The sequence below is a fragment of the Cynocephalus volans genome, chromosome 2 (assembly GCF_027409185.1).
Source record: "Cynocephalus volans isolate mCynVol1 chromosome 2, mCynVol1.pri, whole genome shotgun sequence".
Classification (NCBI taxonomy): domain Eukaryota; kingdom Metazoa; phylum Chordata; class Mammalia; order Dermoptera; family Cynocephalidae; genus Cynocephalus; species Cynocephalus volans.
The window spans coordinates 56,098,274-56,123,309 of record NC_084461.1 but is presented as its reverse complement, the minus strand read 5'-3'; the positions used below and the strand labels follow the sequence as shown (position 1 = coordinate 56,123,309).

At 38.8% G+C, this 25,036-nt stretch overlaps 1 protein-coding gene across 1 annotated transcript in view; it reads right to left on the bottom strand.

The window, feature by feature from the left end:
* Window positions 1–25,036, bottom strand: part of NLN (neurolysin) — a 106,451-nt gene that overhangs the window by 30,918 nt on the left and 50,497 nt on the right. The window contains exons 4-9 of the mRNA XM_063086787.1: window positions 21,274–21,381; window positions 18,817–18,919; window positions 18,008–18,168; window positions 11,617–11,752; window positions 9,034–9,400; window positions 1,704–1,905 (exon numbers count right to left, since the gene is read on the bottom strand). Of these exons, the coding sequence (XP_062942857.1) occupies window positions 1,704–1,905; window positions 9,034–9,400; window positions 11,617–11,752; window positions 18,008–18,168; window positions 18,817–18,919; window positions 21,274–21,381 (1,077 nt within the window). The remainder of the gene's footprint in view (window positions 1–1,703; window positions 1,906–9,033; window positions 9,401–11,616; window positions 11,753–18,007; window positions 18,169–18,816; window positions 18,920–21,273; window positions 21,382–25,036) is intronic.

The following is a 25,036-nucleotide window of genomic DNA, read 5'->3' as shown; positions in this document are numbered from 1 at the left end:
GGTCCTCACCAGATACGCCCCTCTGGACTGTGGACTTTCCAGCCTCCAAAACTGTAAGAAATAAATTCTATTTCTTTATAAATTACCCAGTTTCAGGTATTGTGTTACAAGCAAAAAACAAAACAAAACAAAAAAAACAGACTAATACAGACTATTAGGGAAAAACTAGTAAGATCCAGATAAAGTGTGGTGTTTAGTTAGGAGTACTGTACCAGTGTTGGCTTCTTAGTTGGTGCAAGTGTACAAATGCTCAAAGGAGGGGAAAGAAGGGTACATGGGCAATCTTTGTTCTATCTTTGCAGCTTTTCTGTAGATATAAAACTAATCTTAAAGAAATTATTTTTGTAAAAGTTTACCTTTAGAGACACATTGAAATTTCAAATTTGGAAAACTGTTAATATCAATATATTTAAACTATAAGGTTGAACTACTGAGCTAGACATTAATAATGGTTAAATATCAGCAAGCTAACATGGTTCTAGCTAGTGCCTAAATGGACTGTGTTACAAAGTTGAGAATGTACTTTTCATTTTCAGAAATAAATCAGTTTTAATCCACTATACACACACACCTCCTTTCTAGCAAATTCTCTACATGGTTACACTATATTATTGATTATTTTAATTTGAGGTTAGTAAAGGGAGGTGTTACAAAATATTTATTATTAAAAAAGGAATAAATGATCTGAGAGGGCTTTTTTTTTTTTGCAGCTGGCTGGTATATGGATCTAAACCTGTGACCTTGGTGTTACCAGCACCACCCTCTCCCAAGTAAGCTAACTGGCCAGCCCCTTCTTTAAAGAATTAATAACGCCACCATCCGGGGACCCCGTCAGAGTCCTGAGGCATGGAGCCGGGGGAAGCCGAACCCAGCTGCAACCAGGTAAAGAGCACACCAAAAACACCATTTTCACACAGGCAGCTCTCCACAGCCACCGCAATTGCCATGGCTGCCGCAAAAGCAGCTAGTCTCTATAGCAGCAGTCACAGCCACCACACAGATGCCGCACCAGACTCTCAACTACACTGACACAAGGAGAGGTACCAGCAGAGACCAAAAGAAAAAATAAAAAAGAAGAGGTCCCCTCTCTCCACAAAGCACACTCCAGAGTAATAGAAGCAGCATCTGATTTACGATAAGAAGGGAAGACCCGATCACACCTGTCTCAGTACTGGACAGATCATCTAGGCAACAAACCAATAGAGGAACAGTTACTCTATCAGATGGAGAGAACAAATCTATGGTTATTTGAGGGGGGAGGGGAAAGAGGAGAGATTGGATATAAGGGAAATAAAGAATAAGTATGATTTATAACAATGAATATGCTAATGAAAATTTTTTTAAAAAAGCATTAATCAGCAGAAGAGACAGATTACAGTACAGTTTATCTGTGACAATTACATCAAATTCCTATGGAGAAGAAAAGAATTAAAAGGACAAAGCATAGTATTTGTAACCCTTCCTTAATCATAGTCTTATTTCTTTTCTCATATGCTGGTATTAAACAAAGCTCTTTCACTGATGGATTAACCTCTGAGTAAAAATATGTTGTGAAAGAGGACATGATAAGGAAAGTCTTGTGTTTTTGCAGAAGACCTATGAAATTCTTGAACATGCTGAGCTTCTGAAAAAATATGTCACGGGCAGAATCCTGACAGCAGCAGGAAAAAAAAAAAAAAAACCAGAACAAAAAAATCACTCACCTGTGCACAAATCTGATGCATAACATGACCAAATTCATGGAAGTAAGTCCTCACCTCATCGTGCCTCAGGAGAGAGGGACGGCCTGCTACTGGCTGTGAGAAGTTGACCACAAGGGCAGCCACAGACATCATCCGGCTGCCATCAGGGAGAAGGCAGCCAGGCTGGAGACCAAAGCAGGCGGCATGATTATATTTTCCTTCCCTAGGAACCAGAAACATATATCGGTAAGAGATGAAAACTCTTTTCCAGCAACAACACAGGCATGGTCTCTCTCAGTCATTAAGCCATATTTGATATCAAAAGAACATAGAAGTTATGAATCTTCTTATTCGTTCTTCATGCACTACCATTTAATTTTAGTTAAACATTTTACATTTAATCCACCTTTTAGAAAGGAGGTCATTTTGCTAAAATGGAAAAACTAAAATTAAACAAACAAAAACCCCATTATCACTTTGCATGAGTTATACCTCTAAGGTTTCTTTCGTTAGAAAATCTTAATGTAAGAATTAAGAATGTACACCACAGCTAGTGTACAGCTGAGTGTCCAAGTTATTCTTTTTCCTTTTTAACGTTTTTTTGGCAGTTGGCCGGTACAGGGATTGAACTCTGGACCTTGATGTCATCAGCACCATGCTCTAACCATCTGAGCTAACCAGCCAGCCCCCATCCAACTTATTTTAATTAGCTCTGATTACTTTTTCAAAGATGGAATCACTAAACACTAAATAGTGTTGAAGTAAATTTGAAATAAAAGATAGTTTGACTTATTAGGTACTTTTGCTTTAAAATTAGAATTGATAGGGCCAGCCCGTGGCTCACTCGGGAGAGTGCGGTGCTGATAACACCAAGGCCCCGGGTTCGGATCCCATATACGGATGGCCGGTTCGCTCACTGGCTGAGCGTGGTGCTGACAACACCAAGTCAAGGGTTAAGATCCCCTTACCGGTCATCTTTAAAAAAAAAAAAAAAAAGAGAAAAATTAGAATTGATAAAAAACTAAATTCCAGAAAATAGTACAATTTTCCTTTCATTTGAGGAGGGAAGAATCAGCATTCACCATCAAATAAGCTTCTTTTATAAACCAGACAGGCCTTTATGAAAAGGAAAGCTTTTAGTTAGCCTGGGAAAAAGCATAAATTATAGTATAAAGTCATCTATTCTTGGACAATGTGGTATCGGTGATGGTCTCTCCCAAAGCTATTAGGCTTCATTCTTGAAGTAGGCTTCCTTTTTTTTTTTTTTTTTGCTCAGACTAACAGTACATTCACGTTTAAAGTAGACTGTTTTTAGTTTTGTTTTTATTTGTATGTATTTGTTCTATATTATTGTTTCTTGGTGACTCTTATTACCCCTCCCCCCTTTTTCTTCCTGCTGATGCTAATCTAATTTAAAAAAAAACTAGTATTTTTCCAGCTTTCCATTAAGATGTATAACTGGAAGGGACATTGCTCCTGTCTACTACAACACCATGCTGGACAATCTATAAATCACAACTTTTCTTAGACCCATCAGAGAGCTGACATTGAAGAACAGTCATAACCCACAATCTAAGATAGGTGCCTCTGAGGACAGAGAGCAAGGAAAGCAATCCTTTTTTTCAACCTGGGGCAGACACTGAAGGCATCGGTAAGAAGAATTTTTAATGAATTGCTAAACGCTGGTGGTGAGCCAGCAAAAATCGAAAACCACTAGTGGCTATAACCAGGGGAATTCTGCATTCATATGCAAGGTCTTCTACACTGACCTCACTGGGTGCACACAAAAAAGACTGAAGGCAGGGTGAGAGTCCTGAGAAAGTATCAGTGGGGGGAAAGAAGCAGCTGCTGGGATTAGGGCACAGAGCATTGCCTAGATCCTTTATACTTCTCTCCCACAGAACAAAAACCTTAAACTTCTGGGGTAAGGGCAATAAGCCTGGTTATCTTTAGAACTCTGGTGAAAACCCACTGCCACTGGGGAAAGAAAACAGAAAAAACACTCTACCCCTGGAGGAAGGACAGAAATAGATCCTAGACTCAGAATTACAGCTGACGGTGGGGCAGGATCAATGAATAGGGCCCACTCCTAAGACTCAATGACACAGAGCCTACTCTGTGATTAAGACTGATGCTCAATCAGAACAACAGAGAATTCCCTCTCCCTAATCAGGTTAACAAGCATCTAGTAACAAATAACAGCAGTCTACTGCTGGGAAGGGAGCAACAGCTTGAAAGGAGACTTGCTCTGAGGCAGAGCACAAAGGGAAGACCTACAGTTGAGGGTGAAACAGACAGAGAAAAACTCCCTGGCAAATCAGCTCCTCTCCTAAACATAAGATACAGGAATCTAAAGCTTGTAGTGTATTCAGGTAAATCACAGCAGCAATAGACCCCAAACCCAGCTCAACTACTAAATGGATAAAATCCCCACACTAAAGTCCTCACAGAAGTAAATGTGTGGCCATTTTCAACTATAAAACTATTTACCTCATTCTTTACTGTCCTATACAAGATGTCTGGCTTTCAAAAAAAATTGTGAGGTATACAAAGATATAAGGAAAAAAAGACTACACTATCAAGAGGCAAAGCAAGCACAAGAACCAGATACCACAAAGATGTTGGAGTTATCATCAGAGTATTTAAAACAACCAAAATTAATATGTTAGACAGTCTAGATGGAAAAGTGGACAGAATGCATGGTCAAATGAGTAATTCTGGCAGAGAGTTGGAAACTATAAGAAAGAATCAAATGCAAATGCTAGAAATAAAAAAATTGCAGTAACACAGATGAAGAATGCCTTTGAAAGGCTCATTAGCAGACCTGACACAACCAAGAAAAGACTCACTGAACCAAAAGACAGGCCAAAAGAAATTACCCTTTCTAAAACACAAAAGTTTTTAAAAGAGAGGGGGGAGGGAGGAGAAGAACAGAGCATCAACAGCTGTAGGGCAATATCAAATGATATATAACATGTGTAACTGGAATCTCAGAAGAATATGGAGAACAGGAGGATAGAAGAAATATTTGAAGAAATAATAGCTGAGAATTTTCTGAAATGACACCAAACCACAGATCCAAGAAGCTCAAAGAACACCAGGAAAGATAAATACAAAACAAACAAAAAAAGAAGGAAAAAAGTACCCCACATGCCTAGGTATATTAAAACTGCTGAAGACAAGAGGTAAAGAGAGATCTTGAAGGCAGATAGAAGAAAAGAACACATTACATACAGAGGAACAAAGATAAGATTTACAACAGACTTCTTGCCAGAAACTACACAGGTCAGAAGACAATGGAGTAATACCTTTAGAGAGGAAAGAAAACACCTGCAAACCCAGAATTTTACATAAAGAAAAAATAAACAAAAATAGAATCTCTCAGACAAAGAAAAACTTAGAGAATACACTGCCAACAGACTTGAGCTGTAAGAAATTTTAAAGAAGTTCTTCAGGCAGAGGGGATATGATACCAGCCCCAAACCTGGATCTACAAAGAAATGAGTAGTGCTGAGAATGTAATAAATGAAGCAAATGTAAAATCTATTTATGTGAATTGCTCTAGATAATAACTGACTACTTAAAACAATAATATTAACAATGCATTGGGGATTTATAGCTTATGTAAAAGTAATATGTAGGCCAACAATCGCACAAATGATGAGGAAGAAATTGGGACTATACTGTTCAGCTTCTTATGTTACACATGAAATGGTATAATGTTATTTGAAAGTAGACCTGATTACTTAAATATTTATATTGTAAACCCTTGGTCAGTCATTAACAAAAATTTTAAAAGTGATGTAAATAATAAGCCAATTGTGGAGATAAACTAAATCATAAAAAAGCCCTCAAATAATTCCAAAGAAGGTAGAAAATAGGGGGCAAAAGTAGATTTACTTCTTCCTGTAAATAGAAACAGCTTGTAAGTTGTTAGATTGTGATGCAATCATATCAATAATTATACTAAATGCAAATGGTCTAAGCACACCAATTAAAAGAGATTATCAGAGTGGATTTTAAAAAAGCAAGCTCCAACTACACGTTATCTCTAACCTTGTCTAAAAAGACAAGGTTAAAAATAAAAGGATGAAAAAAGATACATCATGCAAACACTAATCAAAAGAAAGCTGCATGGCTATAGTAACAGCAGATGAAGTAGACACCAGAACATGAAACATTACAAAAGATAATGAGGGGCTGTACATAATGATAAAGGGGTCAATTTCTAATAAGATGTACCAATCCTAAATGTGTATGCATCTAAGGACAGAGCTTTAAAATACGTGAAACAAAAACTGATAGAACTGAAAAAGAAATAGACAAATCTGCAATTACAGTTAGGGACTTGATTCCTCCCTTAGTAACTGATATAACAGGCAAACAAATAATCAGTTAGGATACAGTAGACCTGAACAACACTATTGATCAATTGACATTTATAGAATCCTTCATTCGACAATGCCAAAATAAACAATCTTTTCAAGTGCACATGAAACATTCACAAAGACTGACCATATGCTGGCCATAAAATAAATCATATGAATTTAAAAGAATTGAAAAGATTCAAAGTATGTTTTCCAACAATAACAAAACCAAACTTGAAATGACAGAAAAGATATCTGCAAAATCTCCAAATATTTGGAACGTAAAAGCATACTTTTATATGGTAATCCATAGTTCTGAGAGAAAGTCACAAGGGAAAGTAAAATATGTATTTCTTGAATGAAAATGAAAGTGCAACACATCAAAATTTGTGGAATGCATCTTAAGTATCTGTTAAGAAAAAAATGTATTGCTTATATTGAACACTTATATTAAAAAAGAACTGTGCCAAGGCTGAGCTAGGAGTGAACAGAGGCATGAGAAAAGAAGGCAGGCAGAGAAGGGGAAAAAGGGGAGAGAACCCATGGATATATATTCCAGAAACTGTGCACTGAATTTGTTAAAATTTTCAGCTGGCACAGCCTCTGGGTATTCAATGAGCCCATCAGTGCTTCTGGAAAGATTTCATGTAATTAGTTGGAAATCTGTAAGCAGATCTAAAAATGTTATTTTTAACAGGGGAAAACTACAGAAATCTGGGAACTCTTAATTCTGTTATTTTTTATACCTCTTGGGTGAATTATGAAATACTATGTATACCTGGTTTAAGGGTAATATGGGTATTACTACACTGGCAAGACAACAGGTGAGTAGTTTTCTTCCAAAAATATTGGAATTATTTTAAAACTTAAGAATAGCTTAAAATCAAAGACTTTCTACTTATTTAAAAATCAGTGACATTTTGAAGGATTTTAATCTTTCCTTCTTAAAAATAAACTTGATTTATTTAATTTCAAATGTTTCCTTATTCTGAGATTACACATTTTCACATTTTTAAAAATAAAATAATGGTGATTTCAATAAGTCTTTACCTGGCAATCTTATGGTGGAACCATCTGAGTTTTTTTTTTTTTATTTGAGAATCTCAGTATTTAGTGAATAATAAAAACTGAAATGTCATTAAAAAACAAAAACAAGGGCCGGCCCCGTGGCTCAGTTGGTTGAGTATGGCGCTGGGAGAGCCGAGGCCACAGGTTCGGATCCTATATAGGGATGGCCGGTGTGCTCACTGGCTGAGCGTGGTGCAGACCACACCATACAGAGGGTTGCAATCCCCTTACCAGTCAAAAAAAAGAAAAACAAAAAACCCCAGAATCAACAACAACAACAACAAAAAAACAAAAACAAAAACAAAATGGTCTTTTAAAAACCTACTCCAGAGGCTGGCCAGTTAGTTCAGTTGGTTAGTATATGGTGTTATAATACCAAGGATAAGGGTATGGATCCCCATACTGGCCAGCTGCCAAAAACAAAAGCATAAACAAATAAAAACATACTCTGAATACCCTTTTTTGAGTCAGTTAGACAAATAAAACAACTTAATCCCTCTTTACCTTTATAAAGAGAGCATGTAAAGTGACAGGAAATGAATGTGAACTAGGTCTCTCTCACAAAAGATTACCCTCTGGTATCCATACCAGAGTGCTGGCAGCAATGACCTAATCTCTGAGTACAAAAGAAACCAATCTTATCTTGGCAGAGACATAGCAGGATAAGAGAATCTAGGGACAGTTATAGGAGACACCAATGTTGAAGGATTACCCCTCAAAGAATTCTTGGCTCAAAATTGTATCCTGACACTTTGACACTTTTTTGGGGGGATTGGGGGCAGCTAGCCAGTAAGGGGATTTGAACCCTTGACCTTGGTGTTACCAGCAGCATCCTCTAACCAAGTGAGCTAACCAGCCAATCCCCTGCAACTTTTTAATTAAAAATAGAGCAATCTAAATTTGACACATGGTTTTATTTTTAGTTCATACCATAAGTGAAATTAAGTCCATAAAACATTGGGATAATCATCTAGGTGCTAAAAGACACCTCTGCCCATCAACTGGATAACAAAGTTACCCAGCCCCCTTCCCAGCACCCAAAGTCAGTAGATTACAAACCTGTACGTGTTATTGAACTACGGGGCTACTATAATTTCCTTTGGTCTATATAGTAAAATGGATTAATAATTGCAACAGGTTGGCTTTGTTTTAGAAAGTAGCCTAGGGAGAAAGAGATACAAATTCTTTTGTGTTGATGAAACACTGTGGACTCCATGGTTACATGCTACAGAGACAATGATAATATTTTTGATTCTTATCACTGATTGATGCCCGGGCTAAGTGAATTGCATATATAGTCTTTAAATGCACAAAACAATCCTGTAAAGGGATTATTGGTCTCATATTACAGAAGAAGAAACAGTCTCAAAAGGTTATGTCACTCAAGCATTCAAAGTCAAGTTTGACTTACTGCAAAGGTTTTGCTATTCCTACTACACTGTGCTGCCTCAGCCAGACTGAGGAGAGTGATTATAGATTTAAGAGTGCCGATAGACGATTTTGTCTGAACAATAAACATTTTGGGGGTCAATTTTAAATTAAGTAAACGCAGTTCACAAACTACATGATAATGATGATGGTAGCAAGCTAACATTTATTAAGTACTTGTTATGTGCTGGGCAGTGTTCTAAATGCTTTGCATGTAAGTAACCAATTTAATCCTTACAATAACCCTACAAAGGAGGTACTATTAGTATTCCTATTTTATAAGGCCTATAATATAGGTAGGGAAACTCAGGCACAGAAAAATTAAGTAACTTGTCTAGCAAGTGATGAAGCCAGACATTCTGGCTTCAGAGCCTACATTTTTAACCCTAATACTAAGAACTACACACAGGAAATATAAAAGAAAAGAGTCTTAAACTGGGTAGGAGTTAAGTCCCTAACGTCCCTTCCAACAATGTGATCCTCGGTACCTTGGATAGAGGTCCAAGTAGAACTGTCCCAATACTTCTCCTGTAGCTTTATCCTTCACAGTGTAAAGTGTAACACTCTTATTCCAAACATGAGCATCTGACACTTGCTCGAATGAAAGTCCCAACAACTCCTGGTAGATATTCAGCAAACCGTCAGTGACCACATCAATTGGGAAGTATTCCTTGAGGAACTCTTGGTCTATGGAGTACTTGAGTTCTTCTGTCTGAGTCATGTAATAATACAGATCCCAGGCATTAATTTTCCCATCGTATTCAAAACCTCTCACTTCACATTCCTTTTTCTTCAAATTCAAAATAAACTCTCGTTCCGCTTCACCCAACGGTTTTAATTTCTGGCTTAAATCATCTGTGAAGGAAGTGGGAAAAGTTAGGGATCTATTGCTCTTGGGAGCAAGCACATTCATACATCCTGCCAATGTTTTAGCGTGGTGCTTCCTCCTTTAGCTTTATCTAGTACTTAAGACAGATAATTTAGGAGGAAAGGGAAGGAGTGGGGGAAAGCAGGCTCTATTAGGACAGCATGACTTTTCTCTTCAGGGTGATTTATTTCGTGGCTCTTTGCCCCTTTTTCTTTGAGCACCACCAAAACCAGGCCTCAACTTCCTCACAGCATCAACAAGGCTGAAGTTTATCTCAGAGAATTCTGACTCAAGAATGTTATAATTCAGGGAACAATTGTGAAACTAATCTCATGTACACAATTATTCTTCAATGGGGTTAGGCTCCTAAGAAAGCCAGATGATAAATCAGATGTGACTTGCAGTCAAAATTATCTAGAAATGTGCTTAACACATTTGATAGCCATGGGTTTAGTTTCTCACTACCTCATTCCTATGAAGAACGTATATTTTGACACAGCCATTTCAGTTTTTAGCTAAAGAAACTTCTGGGTACCACTATTTATATACTGTGGTCAATTTTTGACCTTTCCTCTATTTGGTTAAATGAGTACACTCTTATCCATTTATTTTTCACAATTTGTTACATATGTTAAGGTAAACATGCGATCAGCTCTGTAAGGGAGATAGCAGTTCAGGAGGCAGCCCCACAGAGTGAGATGGAGGCAGCAGCATGAAGGACACTGTGAGAGAGAGGAGGAGTCTCACGGAGAATACAAAGAGATACAGTTTCCACTAGGCCAGCAAGAGAATATGTGTTTTGTTTTGTTTTGTTTTGTTGGTGGCTGGCTGGTTGGGGGATCTGAACCCATGACCTTAGTGTTAGAATGCTGCACCCTAATCAATTGAGCTAACTGGCCAGACCTCAAGAGAACACGTGAATACAGGTAGGAAGAAGATAATTTGCATGGGAACAACTCAATTTCAAATTAGAGGGAAAAGTACTTTAAAGGAATTAAGTTAATCAGGTGGTTACAAAGGAGAAATTTCAGTACATGCAGTCACCACTAAAGGACACATTCTCAACAAACCTGTTAACTCCCTGAGCCATGCTCTTGTATAACATGCATCAGACTACATGACAATTAGCTGTATACAACTCTGCTGCTTAAACTAAGTGGAAAATCCACTGAGGAAAGAACCTTGTCTTATTCCTTTCTATAACCCTACTATTTAGCTTACTGCCTAATTCTGTGAAGTTATTTCATAAGTGCCTCATGAATGAATAAATGAGTTATATAATAATAAATAATTGCCATTTATGGAGCACCTGTTACATGTCATATACGATTCCAGCACATACATTAATAAGTCAACGTATGGCTATTGAGGACAAAGTGGAGTAAATTTTAGGCTAATAGCTGATTTTAATACATTATTAATTATCTCCAACTTAATTAAGCTAATAAAAAGATATCAAAGCAATAGAATAAATACTTTGACAAGTTGTTGAAGGTAAATAAAGTTTGAAAGGGGTTAGTGAAGAAAGTAAAAGAAAACCATACTTTGGTCGACTGTGATTAGAGATGATTACAACAAAAATTAGTATCTTTATCATGGCTAAGGTATTCAACCATTTTCACTAAAATGAATCAGAAAACAGAGGGACTGTTGGAATAGTGACACCTAGATTGAGAGAAGGATGGGGAAGAGTACCAATGACCAAATGTCATGAACATAAAAACCATGATTTATGTAAAAATGTGGTTTCTGGAGTATAAAATGTTTAATTTTCATTTATACATGTTCTGTCTCATTTACGTCATATTGATCAGTTTATTTCATAAGAATTCACAAGTAGCCATGCTATAACTACCAAATACCAGGTGACAGTGAATAAAGCCAATGGGCTGGCTAATACTCTGTTAGGACCCTAGATGCCATGTTAGGCATTATTATAAACATCCCAAACAAGATATACAAGACAGAATGAAGCAAGGACTATAATAGCAATATAAACAATAAGCAGCCCCTAGAACCAAGCACACTATCCAACACATAATAGGTGGTCAACAAATTTCTCTGGAATGAATGTAAAACAGGATGTTCTCAAAGGCATATGAGGTACTGAGGCCCTGTGTCAAGTTGACTGACACAGCAAAACAGTCATAGACAAAAAATGGAAACCATACAACTGATTTTAAAAAAAAAAGGGAGAACTAACCTAGAAAGACTGTTACGTGGCTTGTGCTCTTCGCAGTGTTCATTTCAAGGACAAAGTCAGCGTGTGTGCTATAGCCAAGAAGTTTGGCTACTTGGGCCCGCAGAGGGAGCAGTTCCTGCAGAATTATGGTGTTTTCCTAGTGATAAACAACAACAAAAACAAAAGTTAACCAGTAATTGGATCCGAAGCACTAAAAAGAAGAGTTATTACATTTTTAGGTTTGTAAAACTGTCAAATATTTTTAGACCATCTTAACTATTAGTGCCATTTCAGTGTGTTATAGACTTTAAGAGTAAAATATATTCTTAGGGACTATAGTGATTCCACATTTATCCTCACTGGCAGAACTGTCCAAATATTGGTACTTAAATTTTGCGGGGATGTTTTTATTGTGGCAAAATGCACATAACATAAAATTTACTATTTTAACTTCACGACCATTTCTAAAACTATTATACACATATAAAAAAAAAACCTGGAAAATAATGTGTTGGCAAGGATGTGGAGAAATTGGAACACTTGTACATTGCTGACAGGAATGTCAAGTGGTGCAGCTGCTACAGAAAATGGTATGGCGATTCCTCGAAAAATTAAACACCAAATTACCATATGATCCACAATTCCACTTCTGGGTATATACCCAGAAGAACTGAAAGCAGAAACTTGAAGACACATTTGTACATCCATGTTCACAGCAGCATTATTCAAAATAGCCAAAAGATAGATGAAAACCAAGTATCCATCAACAGATGAGCAGATAAGCAAAATAAGGTATACACATACAATATAATTCAGCCTTAAAAAGAAATGAAATTCTGACGCAGGCTACAGCATGGATGAACCTTTAGGACATTATGAGGGAGGAATGGGGACTTAGTATTTAATGGGTACAGAGTTTTAGTTCAGGAAGATGAAAAAGTTCTACACATGGATAACAGTGAAGGTTGCAGAACAATACGAATATACTTACTGAGACATGCTATGGACTGAATGTTCCCCAAAATTCTTGTGTTGAAACTTAATCCCTATTGTGGTGGTATTAAAAGGTGGGGCACTTGGGGAAGTGATTAAGTCATGAGGGCTCTGCCCTCATGAATGAATTAGTGCCTTATAAAAGGGCTGAGGGAGCTAGCTTAGGCTCTTTTTGCCCTTCCACCTTCTACCATGTGGTCACACAGCAAGAAGGCCATCTGCAGACACTGAATGCTACAGCCTTAACCTTGGACTTCCCAGCCTCCAGAACTGTGAGAAATAAATTTCTATTGTTTATGTCACCCGGTCTGTTGTATCTTGTATAGCAGCACGAATGGACTAAGACACCACAGAACTCTACATTTAAAAATGTTTCAGAGATTTCCTCCAAATTAATACTACAAATATTTTCTACATTTTATTTGTATTAAGGATACAAATAATAATATTATTTTCTTTTCTTAACAATAAAAGGAAAAGTAATTCTTCTACAGGAAGTAAATAAATGTCAAAGTAAAACAAAAACTAGTCCTAATAATCAAATCAGCAAATTATTTATACATCAAATTCTAAGGAAGATCACACACTGAAGTTAGATTACCTGGGTTCAAAAATCTGGCTTCATCACTTAATAGTTTGATATTGAGCAAATCCTTTAACCTTTCTGAGCCCCAGTTTTCTTATCTTTCAGTTTTCTCATCACATCTCATAAAGTAGCTATGTCATAGGTTGGTCACAAAGCTTCAAGTGAGAAAATATGTAAGGTGCTTAGAAAAATGCCAGGTACAAGAGATAATGCTGTATTATATCTGTTACTATATTATCTGTTATAATTATCATTTTAAAACTAGGATAACGTGGATAAGAGAAACACACCTAACATAATTCTCCAAGTTCTAAAATTAACTAATTTAAATTTTTCTTTAATCTTTTCTAGTTACCCCAGATCTTCTCTCTAGACTGCCAACATTCTCCCAGTATCTATTCTCCATTCTTCCTATTGGTAATAGAACTCTCTGAGTTTTTGCTGGATACATAGTTGTCTAGCTACCTTTCCCAGCCTTCCTTAAAGCTAGTGTGGCCTTGTGATATACAGTGACAATGGGAGTGAATGAAGTGATCAGTAAAACTCCTGGGTCATCTCTTTATAGATCCCTGTGCCTTGCTAGCTGTAAACTGAGGACAACAACAATACTCTGGGTGCCACTGAGGGTGGCAGAGCTGTCCTCCAGCTCTAGACCACTCACCTCTCAACTGTTAGTTGCAAGAGAAATAAACCTTAAAAAAAAAACCGTGGTAAAATATATAACATAAAATATGCCATTTTAACCACTTTAAAATGTACAATTCAGTGGCATTAATTATACTCACACTGTTGTGCAATCACTACCACAGTCTGCCTCCAAAACTTTTCCATTACCCAGACAGTAACCATTAACAATAATTCCCTCATTCCCTGGAAACCTTTAATCTACATTCTGAAAAGAAATAACTTTTGTCTTGAGTCACTGTGCTTTTGGTTGACATTTTTAAATTTTATTTTTAACTGCACATAATAGTTGTACATATATATGGGGTACATGTGGTATTTGAATTCATGCATACAATGTGCAATGGTCAAATCAAGATAATTAAGATATCCGTTACCTTAAACATTTGTCATTTCTTTGTGTTGGGAACATTCAACTTTCTTTCTTCTAGCCGTTTGAAATTATATACAATAGACTGTTGTTAACTACAGTCACCCTACAGGGCTATACGACATTAAAAGTTATTCCTCATTTTTAGTTGTATTTTGTATTCTCCTTATTCTCCCTTCCCCTCACCCTTTCCAGCCCCTAGTAACTATATACAGAGACTGGCACCAGGAATTGGGTGCTACCATACAAAAATGAAAAATGTACAGGAATGGAAGGTGAGAACGGACACTGCAGGCTGAGAAACTAGTGATCCTCATTATACTACGGATAACATTTGTTAAAACCATTGCTTGCCATAACTTAGAAGGCAGACCATGTATCTACTGAGTCTTAGCTCAAGAAGAATTGTATGTAAAAATCAATAATGTTGGTATGAGTTTGTTGGTATACGTTGCTTTTTTTTTTAATTAAAAAAAAAATTATTATTATTAATATTTTTTACAAAGGTGTTGTTGCAGAGAAGCTGGGGGGAGGGCGAGAGGGTGGGGGATAAAGAAAAGGGGCACATGGTCGAGGACCATGGCACCCCCCTCATTCTGGCAGAAGAGCCCAGGGAGCTTCTGGCCGTGGCTTGGTCATGGCTTGGTTGGATGTGGACTTCAGAGGGGTGTGGCTTAGGCCTTTGGCCCCCCACCAACCCGGGAGCCCGGGGCACTTCTGGACATGGCTTGGTGGTTGTTGCAGGGCTGGATGTGGACATTGGGGCAGTGGGTGGGGGGGCATGGCTGAGGCCCTCAGCCCCCCACTGCCCAGGCTCAGAAGCCCACGGTGCTTCTGCTGGCAGCCTGGTGGTTGTTGCTGGGATGGATGTGGATGAAAGGGGGGTGTGGCTGAGTCTCACGGCCCTCCATCACCCTGGCTTGGGAGCCCAGTGAGCTTCCAGCAGCTGCCTGGTAGTCATTGCTGGGCTGGATGTGGACATGGGGGGCACAGCTGAGGCCCTTGGCCCCCATCGCCCTGGCTCGGGTGCCTAGGGTATTTCTGGTGATGACCTGGTTGTCACAGAACTGGATGTGGATGTCAGAGGAGTGTGGCTGGGGTCCACGGCCTGCTACTGCTCCAGTGGGAGCCCAGGGTGCTTCTGGTGGCGGCCTGGTGGTCATCACTGGGCTGGATGTGGATGTCAGGTAGGTGCAGCTGAGGTCCTTGGCCCTCTCCACACTCTGGCTTGGGAACCCAAGGGGCTTCCAGTCCTTCTAGGTTTATAGGTGTTCTTTGGTGGTGTTAAATCTTTACTGGTTAATGTCAGAACTGTGTCTCTGATCTGTGGGGTTTTTGTTTTCTCTTTCAGTTCCGTGTTGGATTATTTGCTACTCCCACCACTTAAACTCTGCACTGGAACTAATTTGTTGTCCTTTGGTTACTTCTAAAATGGGGGAACTTCCTGTGGGAACCAGCATTTGTGCTCTGTGGCTGAGCTAAATTGCTGCTTTGCTGCTGATTCTCTGTGCAGCTCAGGTTTTAATTGCTGACCTTGTAAGTACTTCTGGGTCTTGTGAGGTCCAATACACCTGGGTTGTGTGGAAACTCTGGTCTGGGCCTGTGTCTTTTTCAGCAAACTGCACCCCTGCAGATCTATATTCCTGACCAGTCTCCACTGAGTGAGTCTGTGCTGACTGTAGGGCAGATCAGCTGTCCATGCTGTGCCCCTGGTGGGCCTGTCTCCACCACCGCCCATATTCCAAACACTTCCCATGGGATGGGCCATGTGCCAGTCCCTTGTGGTGACTCACCAGCCTCTGAATGGCTCCTTTTTCAGATGTCTGTGGCCTCTTGCTCCAATGTGAGTCCACAGGAACCACATTAGTGGTCTTGCTGGGCTAGGGGCCACCAAGGCCTTCTTCTCCCTTGCATCCTCCAAGCAACTTCACACAAAGGGCACAGCAGCAGCTTTTGCCAACTCTTGCTCCATCTGCTCACCAGGGCCAGCCTTGAAATGGTCGGGGCTCGAAATAGTTGGAGCAGTCCTTTCCTTCTCTCATCGTTGCTTTTCCTGCCGTCATGAACTCCATAGGTCTCTCCTCCTCTTCCCCTGAGCTCTAGCGGCCCCAGCTTGGCAGTTTGTTGCTTTTTAATAGTTGTAAATTGGTTGACCATGGGAGAGGGTGATGCTGGGGACTGTCTATTCTGCCATCTTGATTGGAAATCAGTATATGTTGCTTTTAAGAAAGATTTACATGAGAGAGATGAGCTCAGGTAAGAAATGGCCAGTTTTGCAAAGAAGGAAGAAGAATTCTGCTAAGGGAGGTTCTGTTTGTGGTCTACAATCCGGGGCTTCAGATGGTTGGAAACGCCAATTGCTCTGTACTCTTCACATCAGGAGAAAAGTATGTTACTCAGAGTTATTGAACTGCAGGGATTAGTTTGAGAATGCTGACTTTCTCCTCAAGCCTACTATTTCAGAGTGTTTGAAAGCAGACTCCCATTATATTGAGGAAGAGTAGAAAGGACAAAATACAGAAGCCAGTATATAAGATCTGGCAGGTTTAAGAATTATAACAAACAGCAATATTTGGGTGTAGTGCACCTGACTGGAAACAAAGAAACAAGAAACCTGTTTCTGAGGAAATTTTATTACCAAAGATATGTCTGGTCTACAAAAGACTGTGATTATTTGAGCCCTACAGCAACCCTCAGATTTCAAACTGGCATCAGCACAAATCCAGCAGTCCCCCAAGATATGGTCATGGAGGATAATGTACAAGAAAGAACTCCCTGCAGGCAAAGCAAGGGGCCATGGAGTACAACTGATGAAGAATTTCTTGCCAGAAAGCAGGCCCAGTTAAATTCAATGGGCCTCCAAGGAACTCCAGCAGATCACGGAAGCCTGCCAAACAGTTTTTGATAATTGCTATGGGTTCGCTACATTTCCCATTCTTTTCTTTTCCAAATGGGAGTTTTTAATGTGGTTTTTCCTTTCCTGTTCCACCACTGGGGGTGGATTGGGGGTGAGGGGACTGATAACTTACCTTTACTTTCATAGGTTGCTAGGTCATGAGAAACTATAGCTGGGGAGGACCATGTATTACCCACAGATCCTGGTCTTAGAGCTCAAAGCAGTAACTGGTTGAAAACTGCCAAATGGTGAATGGTTTCTATGTGTGGAAAAAAGGATGCTCATGCTTACTTGGATAGCCAGAGAGGGAGACTATGGTGGAGCCAGCTAGTTGACTCTGAGAATCCATTTCTAATTTTTCCTTTTTTTCCTTTCAGTAACAGAACCCCCTAAGCTGAGCAAATGGCTGGCAATTAAAGACTACACTTCCCAGCCTCCCTTGCAGCTAGATATGGCTATATGAGGGAATCTGGGTTGATGGGATGTGAGTGGAGTTGATGTATGTCATTCCAGGTCTTCTCCTTAAAGATGCTTGCTCTGTGCTTTTTCTCCCTCTTCCCCACAGGCTAGGAAATGGGCATTCTAAGGAATGACCTTGGAAGTTACTCATTGAGGAGGGAGAGATGCCTTACTAGCCCTGGACTGTTGACTTAGAAGTTTATTTAACCCATTCTATTTTTATTAGAACAGCTCAGCCTGTGGCTATGCGAAGCAGATTGCCAATGAGCAAAAAAATCTAAGCCTTGGAGATCTGAGGAATCAGGAAGCACAATGCACACACAAATATATCAGTCTTAGAGCTGAATTCAACATTGGTAAATAAACCAACCTTTTTCTTCAAATCTTCCATTAAAAACAAAAGGAAGACAAACATGCATAGTACCTCTTTGCACCTTGTATTAAAAGCCATTTCCATTTTCCTTCTGGTTTCTGGGACACAACATTTCTTCATGACAGGAAAATAGTGTGGGTATTTTAAGGTAATTTTATATTTGTCATCATCTGTCTTTTCTAAGCTGTCAATGAAATCATCAGGAAGAGCACCTGCAAAGAATCATTTTCTCATACATCAATTTTTCCACTCATTATTGGTTTATTTAGCATTGGCATACTGCGTTTAAGTACTCTAGGAATTTTGTGGAGTAACTGAAATTCAAGTAAAAGAATGACAATCCTTATAACATCATTTTGATGTTGCAGGAATGGGGGTGGCAGTTAGAGGCTAGGTGGCTCAGGAGATAATAATTCAAAATATGAATAGGCTCCAGTGCACTTGTGCAGATGATGTTTCAATAGAAAACAGGCAAAATTAAGCCAAGACCTAGTTTAAGTTACAATGCAAGGGACATTGCAAGGCAGAAAAACTTTCAAAGCTCTAAATGCTGTTAAACTCCAGCATGAATTACCAAGATAGATTATGAAGAGAAAAAAAAAAAAAAAAGATTATGAAATCTCCTCTGGATTGTCTCCAGAAAAATATAGACTTAGATTCTTGTTAGCCTAAAATCTAATTTTGACTGGTTTGATTGTCTTTTCTGTAGAAGGGTTGGTGGGGTTAGGTACTAGATCATTTTTTTAAAGAATTTTTTGAAATTTGATTTAGATTTTGTATCTGGAAAGTGAAGTAAACTGTGATGTGACATTATTTGCCTAAATCACATGATTTAATCTAGAAAAATAACAAAATTTTACCAAGTTCATCCTTGGAAAATACAAGGAAAGTATCATCCTCATTGAGGTTTTTGTTAAAGTCAATACATAGCTCACTCATTCTTTTCTTCATTGATTTAATTTCCTGAAACAAAGATAAAAACACAGGTCATTAACAATAAAAATAAAGTTTCATTTTTATTGCCGTCAGTCAAGTAAGTTCCACTTTTATATGAAAACTGGCTTCTGTACACATACGCAGGCAGTACTTTCTTAGAGATGTGTTTGATAAAATATCTTCCTAAAGTCTTCTATATTTTGTACATGTGTGTCTGTGTGTAGCACTTACAGCAAGGCAAGCCTGGTCATGTATTAGAAATTAGTTGTAAATTTGAAGAACTAAATAAATTTAGGAGGTAAAGTAAAAGCAGTATCTGGAACATAGTACACACACAGTAAATATTTGCTAAGTGAATGAACCAATCTAGTAGACCATAACCAATCAGCATATTTCTAATGCTTTTCAATAGAAAATTTTAATTTAGTAATCAGTATCTGGTGCTGAAGTAAAACAAGAAATAAGAACTGAGTCATTAATTCTACGACTGCTTATGGTCTTAGTTTTACAGAGCTCTTGCAAACAAAGGTGATTTATGGACCCCAACATTTGTATAAATAAGTACTACATGGAAGATCAAAGGATGCAATAAGACCACAAAAAAAAAAAAAAAAAAAAACCCAGAAAATAATTTTATTAATCTGTCCCATTCTTCTAACAATGTTGGATAATGAACTTTACTTAAACCACACTGGTTCTCAAAGTGTGGCCCTGACCAGAAGTATCAGAATCAGCTGGGAACTTGTTAGAAACGCAGCTTCTTGAGACTCCACACTAAACCTGCTGAAACGTAAACTCCGGAGTACGGCACTGTAATCAGAATTTTAACAAGGCCTCCAGGTAATTTTGATGCATACTGAATGTGAGACTACTGACTTAACACATATTGTTCAGGAGATGGTAATTTAAAATATGAAAAGCTTCAGTGCACTTGTGCAGATGGTGTTTTAGTGGTGAACAGGCGAAACTAAGCCAAGAAAGACCCAGAACAGAAAATGAAGAGTTACAATGTAAGGGACAAAGCAGAAACTATTCGGTGTTGTTTTCAGACACTTTGGTTGTCACCCTAACTCCCTTCCCACCTGTGCCCCACTCTCCAGCAGCCATGTAGTTCAGATAGGACCTGATTCTACCTGAAGCTCCAGGGGTGTGACCACTACTTGGTTAGATAATTATTCCATTCCCATTGCTGTAGTGACCAGTTCAGAAAATCCAGGCCTGGCATGCCCCTGACTAAAGGGAGATTTAGGATTAGGCATAGGATCTACTCTTGAGCATTAAGACATGAAGGAGGTTTGATGAGGGCTTCTCTCTATGTCCTTCTGGATGATGGGTATTTATATTTATAGCCATTTTAGTAATGGAAGGAAGCCAGCCTTTGGATAACACTAACACTGAAGAAGAAAGAGTAGAGAGATAAAATCGAGTGGGTGACCAATGACACCACCATCTGTCTAGATCAAACTAACCACCTACCTCTGGACCTTCCAGTTATACAAGCAAATGAATCTCTCCTATTGCTTAAATGCGGTTTTGTCGGCTGCAACCAAACACAACACAGTGTTCATGCCCCCAAACAGAACTGAGAATTGAAAGGAAGGGAAAAGGTCAGGTAAGTGAGATCAGTCACATTTCTCCTCTCACTAGGATGAAGGGGATACAAGGTGATCAAAGGGAATGTAGGTGGGGAAAGGTGCTCAAATCTCAGTGTTACCTTCAGTTATATCTATAATGCTGACATCACTTGGTTTGGATTTCTTTCTAACTTATTTCCAGTTCTGCTGCCTAGCACAATGACCTGGAAATAAATCATGGAATATATTTCCTGTCCAAGAAGAATGAGGTTAATTCTGCAGCCAAGTTTACTTCTGAATCTGGAAGATTTGACCAGCATTAGACATTAGAAAAAGTCTGAGAAAAAGAGATTAGCTCTTTTCAGTAGCTAATCTCTCTTCCTTTAAGGGGTATATACTAATCAGAGAGTGTGTCATTCCAAAGTGCCAGTTTTAAAACTCTCCATCAATAAAGATTTTAGTACCAGTGCCCTATCTCTGTATGACCAAAGGAGTGAGACTATAAATAAACTATTAAGACCTGGAACTAGTTTATAAAGAATGTAAAAGTAGAACAGGGAAAATAAGCCCAACGCACATGAAATAAATAAAACTTGGACAGGATAAAGAACAGTTATCAGATGTATGTCAGTCACCATTAAGTTAATAGGAGTTGGAAAACTTAAAACCACTGAATACCAATACATTGTAAATGTATTTGTATTATGGGTTGTTTTATTACAACCCATGTGTTTCCTTATTTCCTGGTTTTTGTTGTATTTTATTTATTGACTTTTTTTCCAATAAGAAAAGGAAATGTAAACTCACATTCTGTACTTGTTCTGGAAGATGGAGCCCATTCCTCTTTCCCATTTTAACTGACTTTTCCAAGTATCGTTTAGCTTCAGGCTTTATCTTCTCTAGATCACAGGTTTCCTGGAATTAAAGAGCATGACAACCATTTCTGTCTCAACAGTGCATCGGTAAATTATAAACTGTGAGGCCAAGGCCAATTTATTCATCATCTCTGTTGGGCTATGAAGCACACAGGTGATTATGAGGCAGACCTATTAAAGACCTAAGTTCTTTTATGCTTTAGTGAGCTTCTGCTTGTGCAAAACAGAAACATTAAATAAATAAAAACCTAACCAGAATTTCTTTGCCTTGCATCAGAATCAATAGTGCCTGTACAACTTTAAAGTGTGATAACAGGAGCATTTGCATAATCTCATTCTGAGCATTCTTTATGACTGAGTGGTCTTTTTCACAAAACATATTTCTTATCACAAATCATCTGGATTTAATTTTCCATCATTTGCTAACCTGGTTCCACTTGAAAGGCAGGAATAGAAATAATGGGTAGATTCTACACAAATGCAGACTGGGACTCTTTTGCCAATGTACCAAACAAGGACAGCTGGATAAAACCCCAGCAAGAGGATTCCAACACTTCAAAAATGCCTTGCTGTCCTTTGCCAAAAGAGATCAAGGAACTATAGCAAGCTGCATATGAACAAGTATCTGGGGAAAATGAGTCAGCTCTGCACCAAGAAAAGGAGAGCTGGAAGGTAAATTTGAATCTGTATGCAGCAACACACTTGCTCACTCAAAAGAACAGAGGGCCCTAGAGGGGAATGGAAAATTCCCCCAGCCACAGCAAGGTAATAAAAACACCAGATGTTTCCCCAAAGCAGGTGGCAAAATACACATGGCACATCTGGATGGCCAGTTAGTGGTCCCCAGGAGGAAATGGACTCCAGACAGATTCAACAGGTATAATGGATTCAGTTTGGTGGTAAGCGAATGAGAGACTTCTGTCTCCAGAGCTTTACAGACCTCCCACTGGTTGGACATTCTGTCCATGAAAGACCTGGGCTGTCCATTCCTAAGCATTCCTAATTTCCCCACTAATTAGATCTGTAAAAGGATTGTGTTTAGCTTTAGAAACTGCATTTAGATTGTTGGTGCTAGGCTCATGCTGCAATAATTTAGTAATGTTTTGCATTTTGTTGCAGCAGGTAAATAGTTATATTTTAACTAGGGGTACCACTTAATACAGCAAACTGTACCTCACTTTGCCTAGCAATAAAAATGTTGTGTAACAGTACTAAAGCACTCACTGTGCACACATTACTCATAGTTTCCTCTGAATTTATCCTTAGTGGAGGCAGAGTTAGACTTCTTTTTCTATAATCACCTCCTTTTGTGTCCCTGGAGAATTTTGTGAGTGAGCTGGCATGACTGGAGTTGAAACCTTCCCTAGCTGGTACTGGCACATACTGGGATCCTATCAGAAGGTGCCTGCAATAGGAAGAAACCCAGAATGGCCAGGGAGATAACTGGGCTATGGGCTGGTTCCTGCAGGGATGGCCAGCAGTTCAAATCACAGTGCTCGTGCAGATGTGATTAACTTGGGTTCATCTAGGCTGGCTTTAATAGTGCCAGGAAGTCTGTACTGAAGTGTGAGGCATGGCAACAGGAGTCTCTAGGCAGTACAATACTGCATGCAAGTTGTAAGGCTGGGGAGAATCCAGGTACTAGCTATGTGTAGCAGGGGTGGGGGTTAGGGGTAGGGGTCCCTGGTGAGAAGGACCGGGCAAGAGCTGGACAAATTGTTAAGGACCCAGGTAAGCAGGTTGCAATCCAGAGCAGGGGCCAATCCCAGCAAAGAAGTGAGCCAGTGGGAAGCTGATGCACACAGCTGGACAGCTGCATGGGCACTTGAGTTCCTGGACCACATTTGGCCCTGAGCTTAGGCAGGGGCTCATCACAAAGCCTCACCCACTGACGTAAGCAGAATCCCTAATCTATGGCTATGCTTGATGAGGATGGGCTATCAAACTAGGTAGGCTTGAATTTGCCATATGTGTAGGTAGCAGGGCTGCTATTTCAGAAAGCCTGAATGTATACTCAAAATTCATGGTCTAGATTAAAACTATAATTACTTACTCCCCAAATAGGTGATGCAAGTGCAAACAGGTAGAAGGATATTCTAAGAAAAATCGGCCCTGAATTAGGTCTAATTAAAATATAATTAATTAACTATACTGAAATATTTAACTGACCACAAAAATCATAACCTCGACTATAACCAGATACCTGTTGCCAGTCAGACTCTGAGGTCTTGGGAAATCTCCGGTCTCTGGTAGGAGGAAGGCACGTCTAAAATATACTTCTTAAGCACATTCCTGTTCCAGAGCTGATCATAATAATATTCTCCTTTATAATGCCCAGGCAAGGTCAGAATTACCTCCCAAGGATTTTCTCAGAAGGAATCAGCTAGCACTTTAGACTGTTTTGCTGTAATTGCACCTTCCTTTCCTGAATAACTTCTCCCCTTGAATCTGAACCAGGCCTCAGGCTCTTTGGGTGAAGTTTCTCCTCTTCAAAGGGGGAGGACTAAAGTTCTCTGAACTAATTTAAAAAATTATATAACCTCACAGTAGGGGCCCTTATTTTAATCCCTGTGGTGATAAGATTTAGTTTCCCCCTAACATCCTCCTGTAAAAAAGAGCTGTTTACAAAGAGAGTGCTTTGTCTCTCACACGCACACAGGTGTGCTTATATACTCATTTTACAGACAAGAGGACTGAAGTTAAATGATCTTCCTAAGATCATACACCTTTCTAATGGTAAAAATGGTAGAGAAATAAATTCTTCAAATTCTTAGCTTAGTGCTTTTCTCAATGTGTCTGCCATACTACCACATTGCTATCCTTAATTCATTATCATTCTTTGAAATTTCATATAAAAAAATGAGAAAAATCTTAAAAATTTCCTCCAAATCCTCCCCACCTTCCGTCCTATGACTTTGTCCTTTTCTTCATAAGACCTTCATATTTCCAGTTTCTAAAATATGTAAATAAAAAATTATTTCAATGGGATTTCTGTATTGTGCACGCTGAGTATACAAAGCAGAAATCACAATGCTGTTAAAAGAACTCTGAAAATTAAGACAGTATATTCCTTTGAATATCATTTTAAAAACGATTCATAAACTTTGAATTGGCTAAGGAAATATAAGACGTCAGAGTATATTATTGGAGCCTATTTCAAAAGCTAAAACAGAGAAATTACTCAATTGTATTATATTTGCAGTTGAGTCCTATTTTTCTTCTTTTTTTTTGTCCTAGTCCATGACATTTACTATTAGGTTTTTTATCCTAATACTAATAAAAAGGACATTCTTAGGCAGCTGCCAAGCTGCCAGCATTCCTGGGCTAGAGGGATGCAAAGAGGCCTACTTGCTGACTACTAATTCAATATGCCATCACAAAATTCTGCTTTTGTGTGAGCCACAGTGTGAGGACACTAAAGTGGAGCCCCACACTGCATGAAGAACACATTTTAATTGAGGCCAGTTCAGTTCCATTCAACATATGTTTAATGAACTCCTACTTATGCCAGGCACTAGGGGAAAAAAGATAAATATCCTTAAGAAGCTTTAAGTCGTATGAAGGAAAAAAAGGATATATTAACAGGTAATGTCAATATCATATAATGATATGTATGAAAAAGAGGTAAGGACTTGGACAAAAGAGTGGCACTAAGGAGGGGTGCCTGGCCAATGGGGAAACTAAGCCAAGGTAGC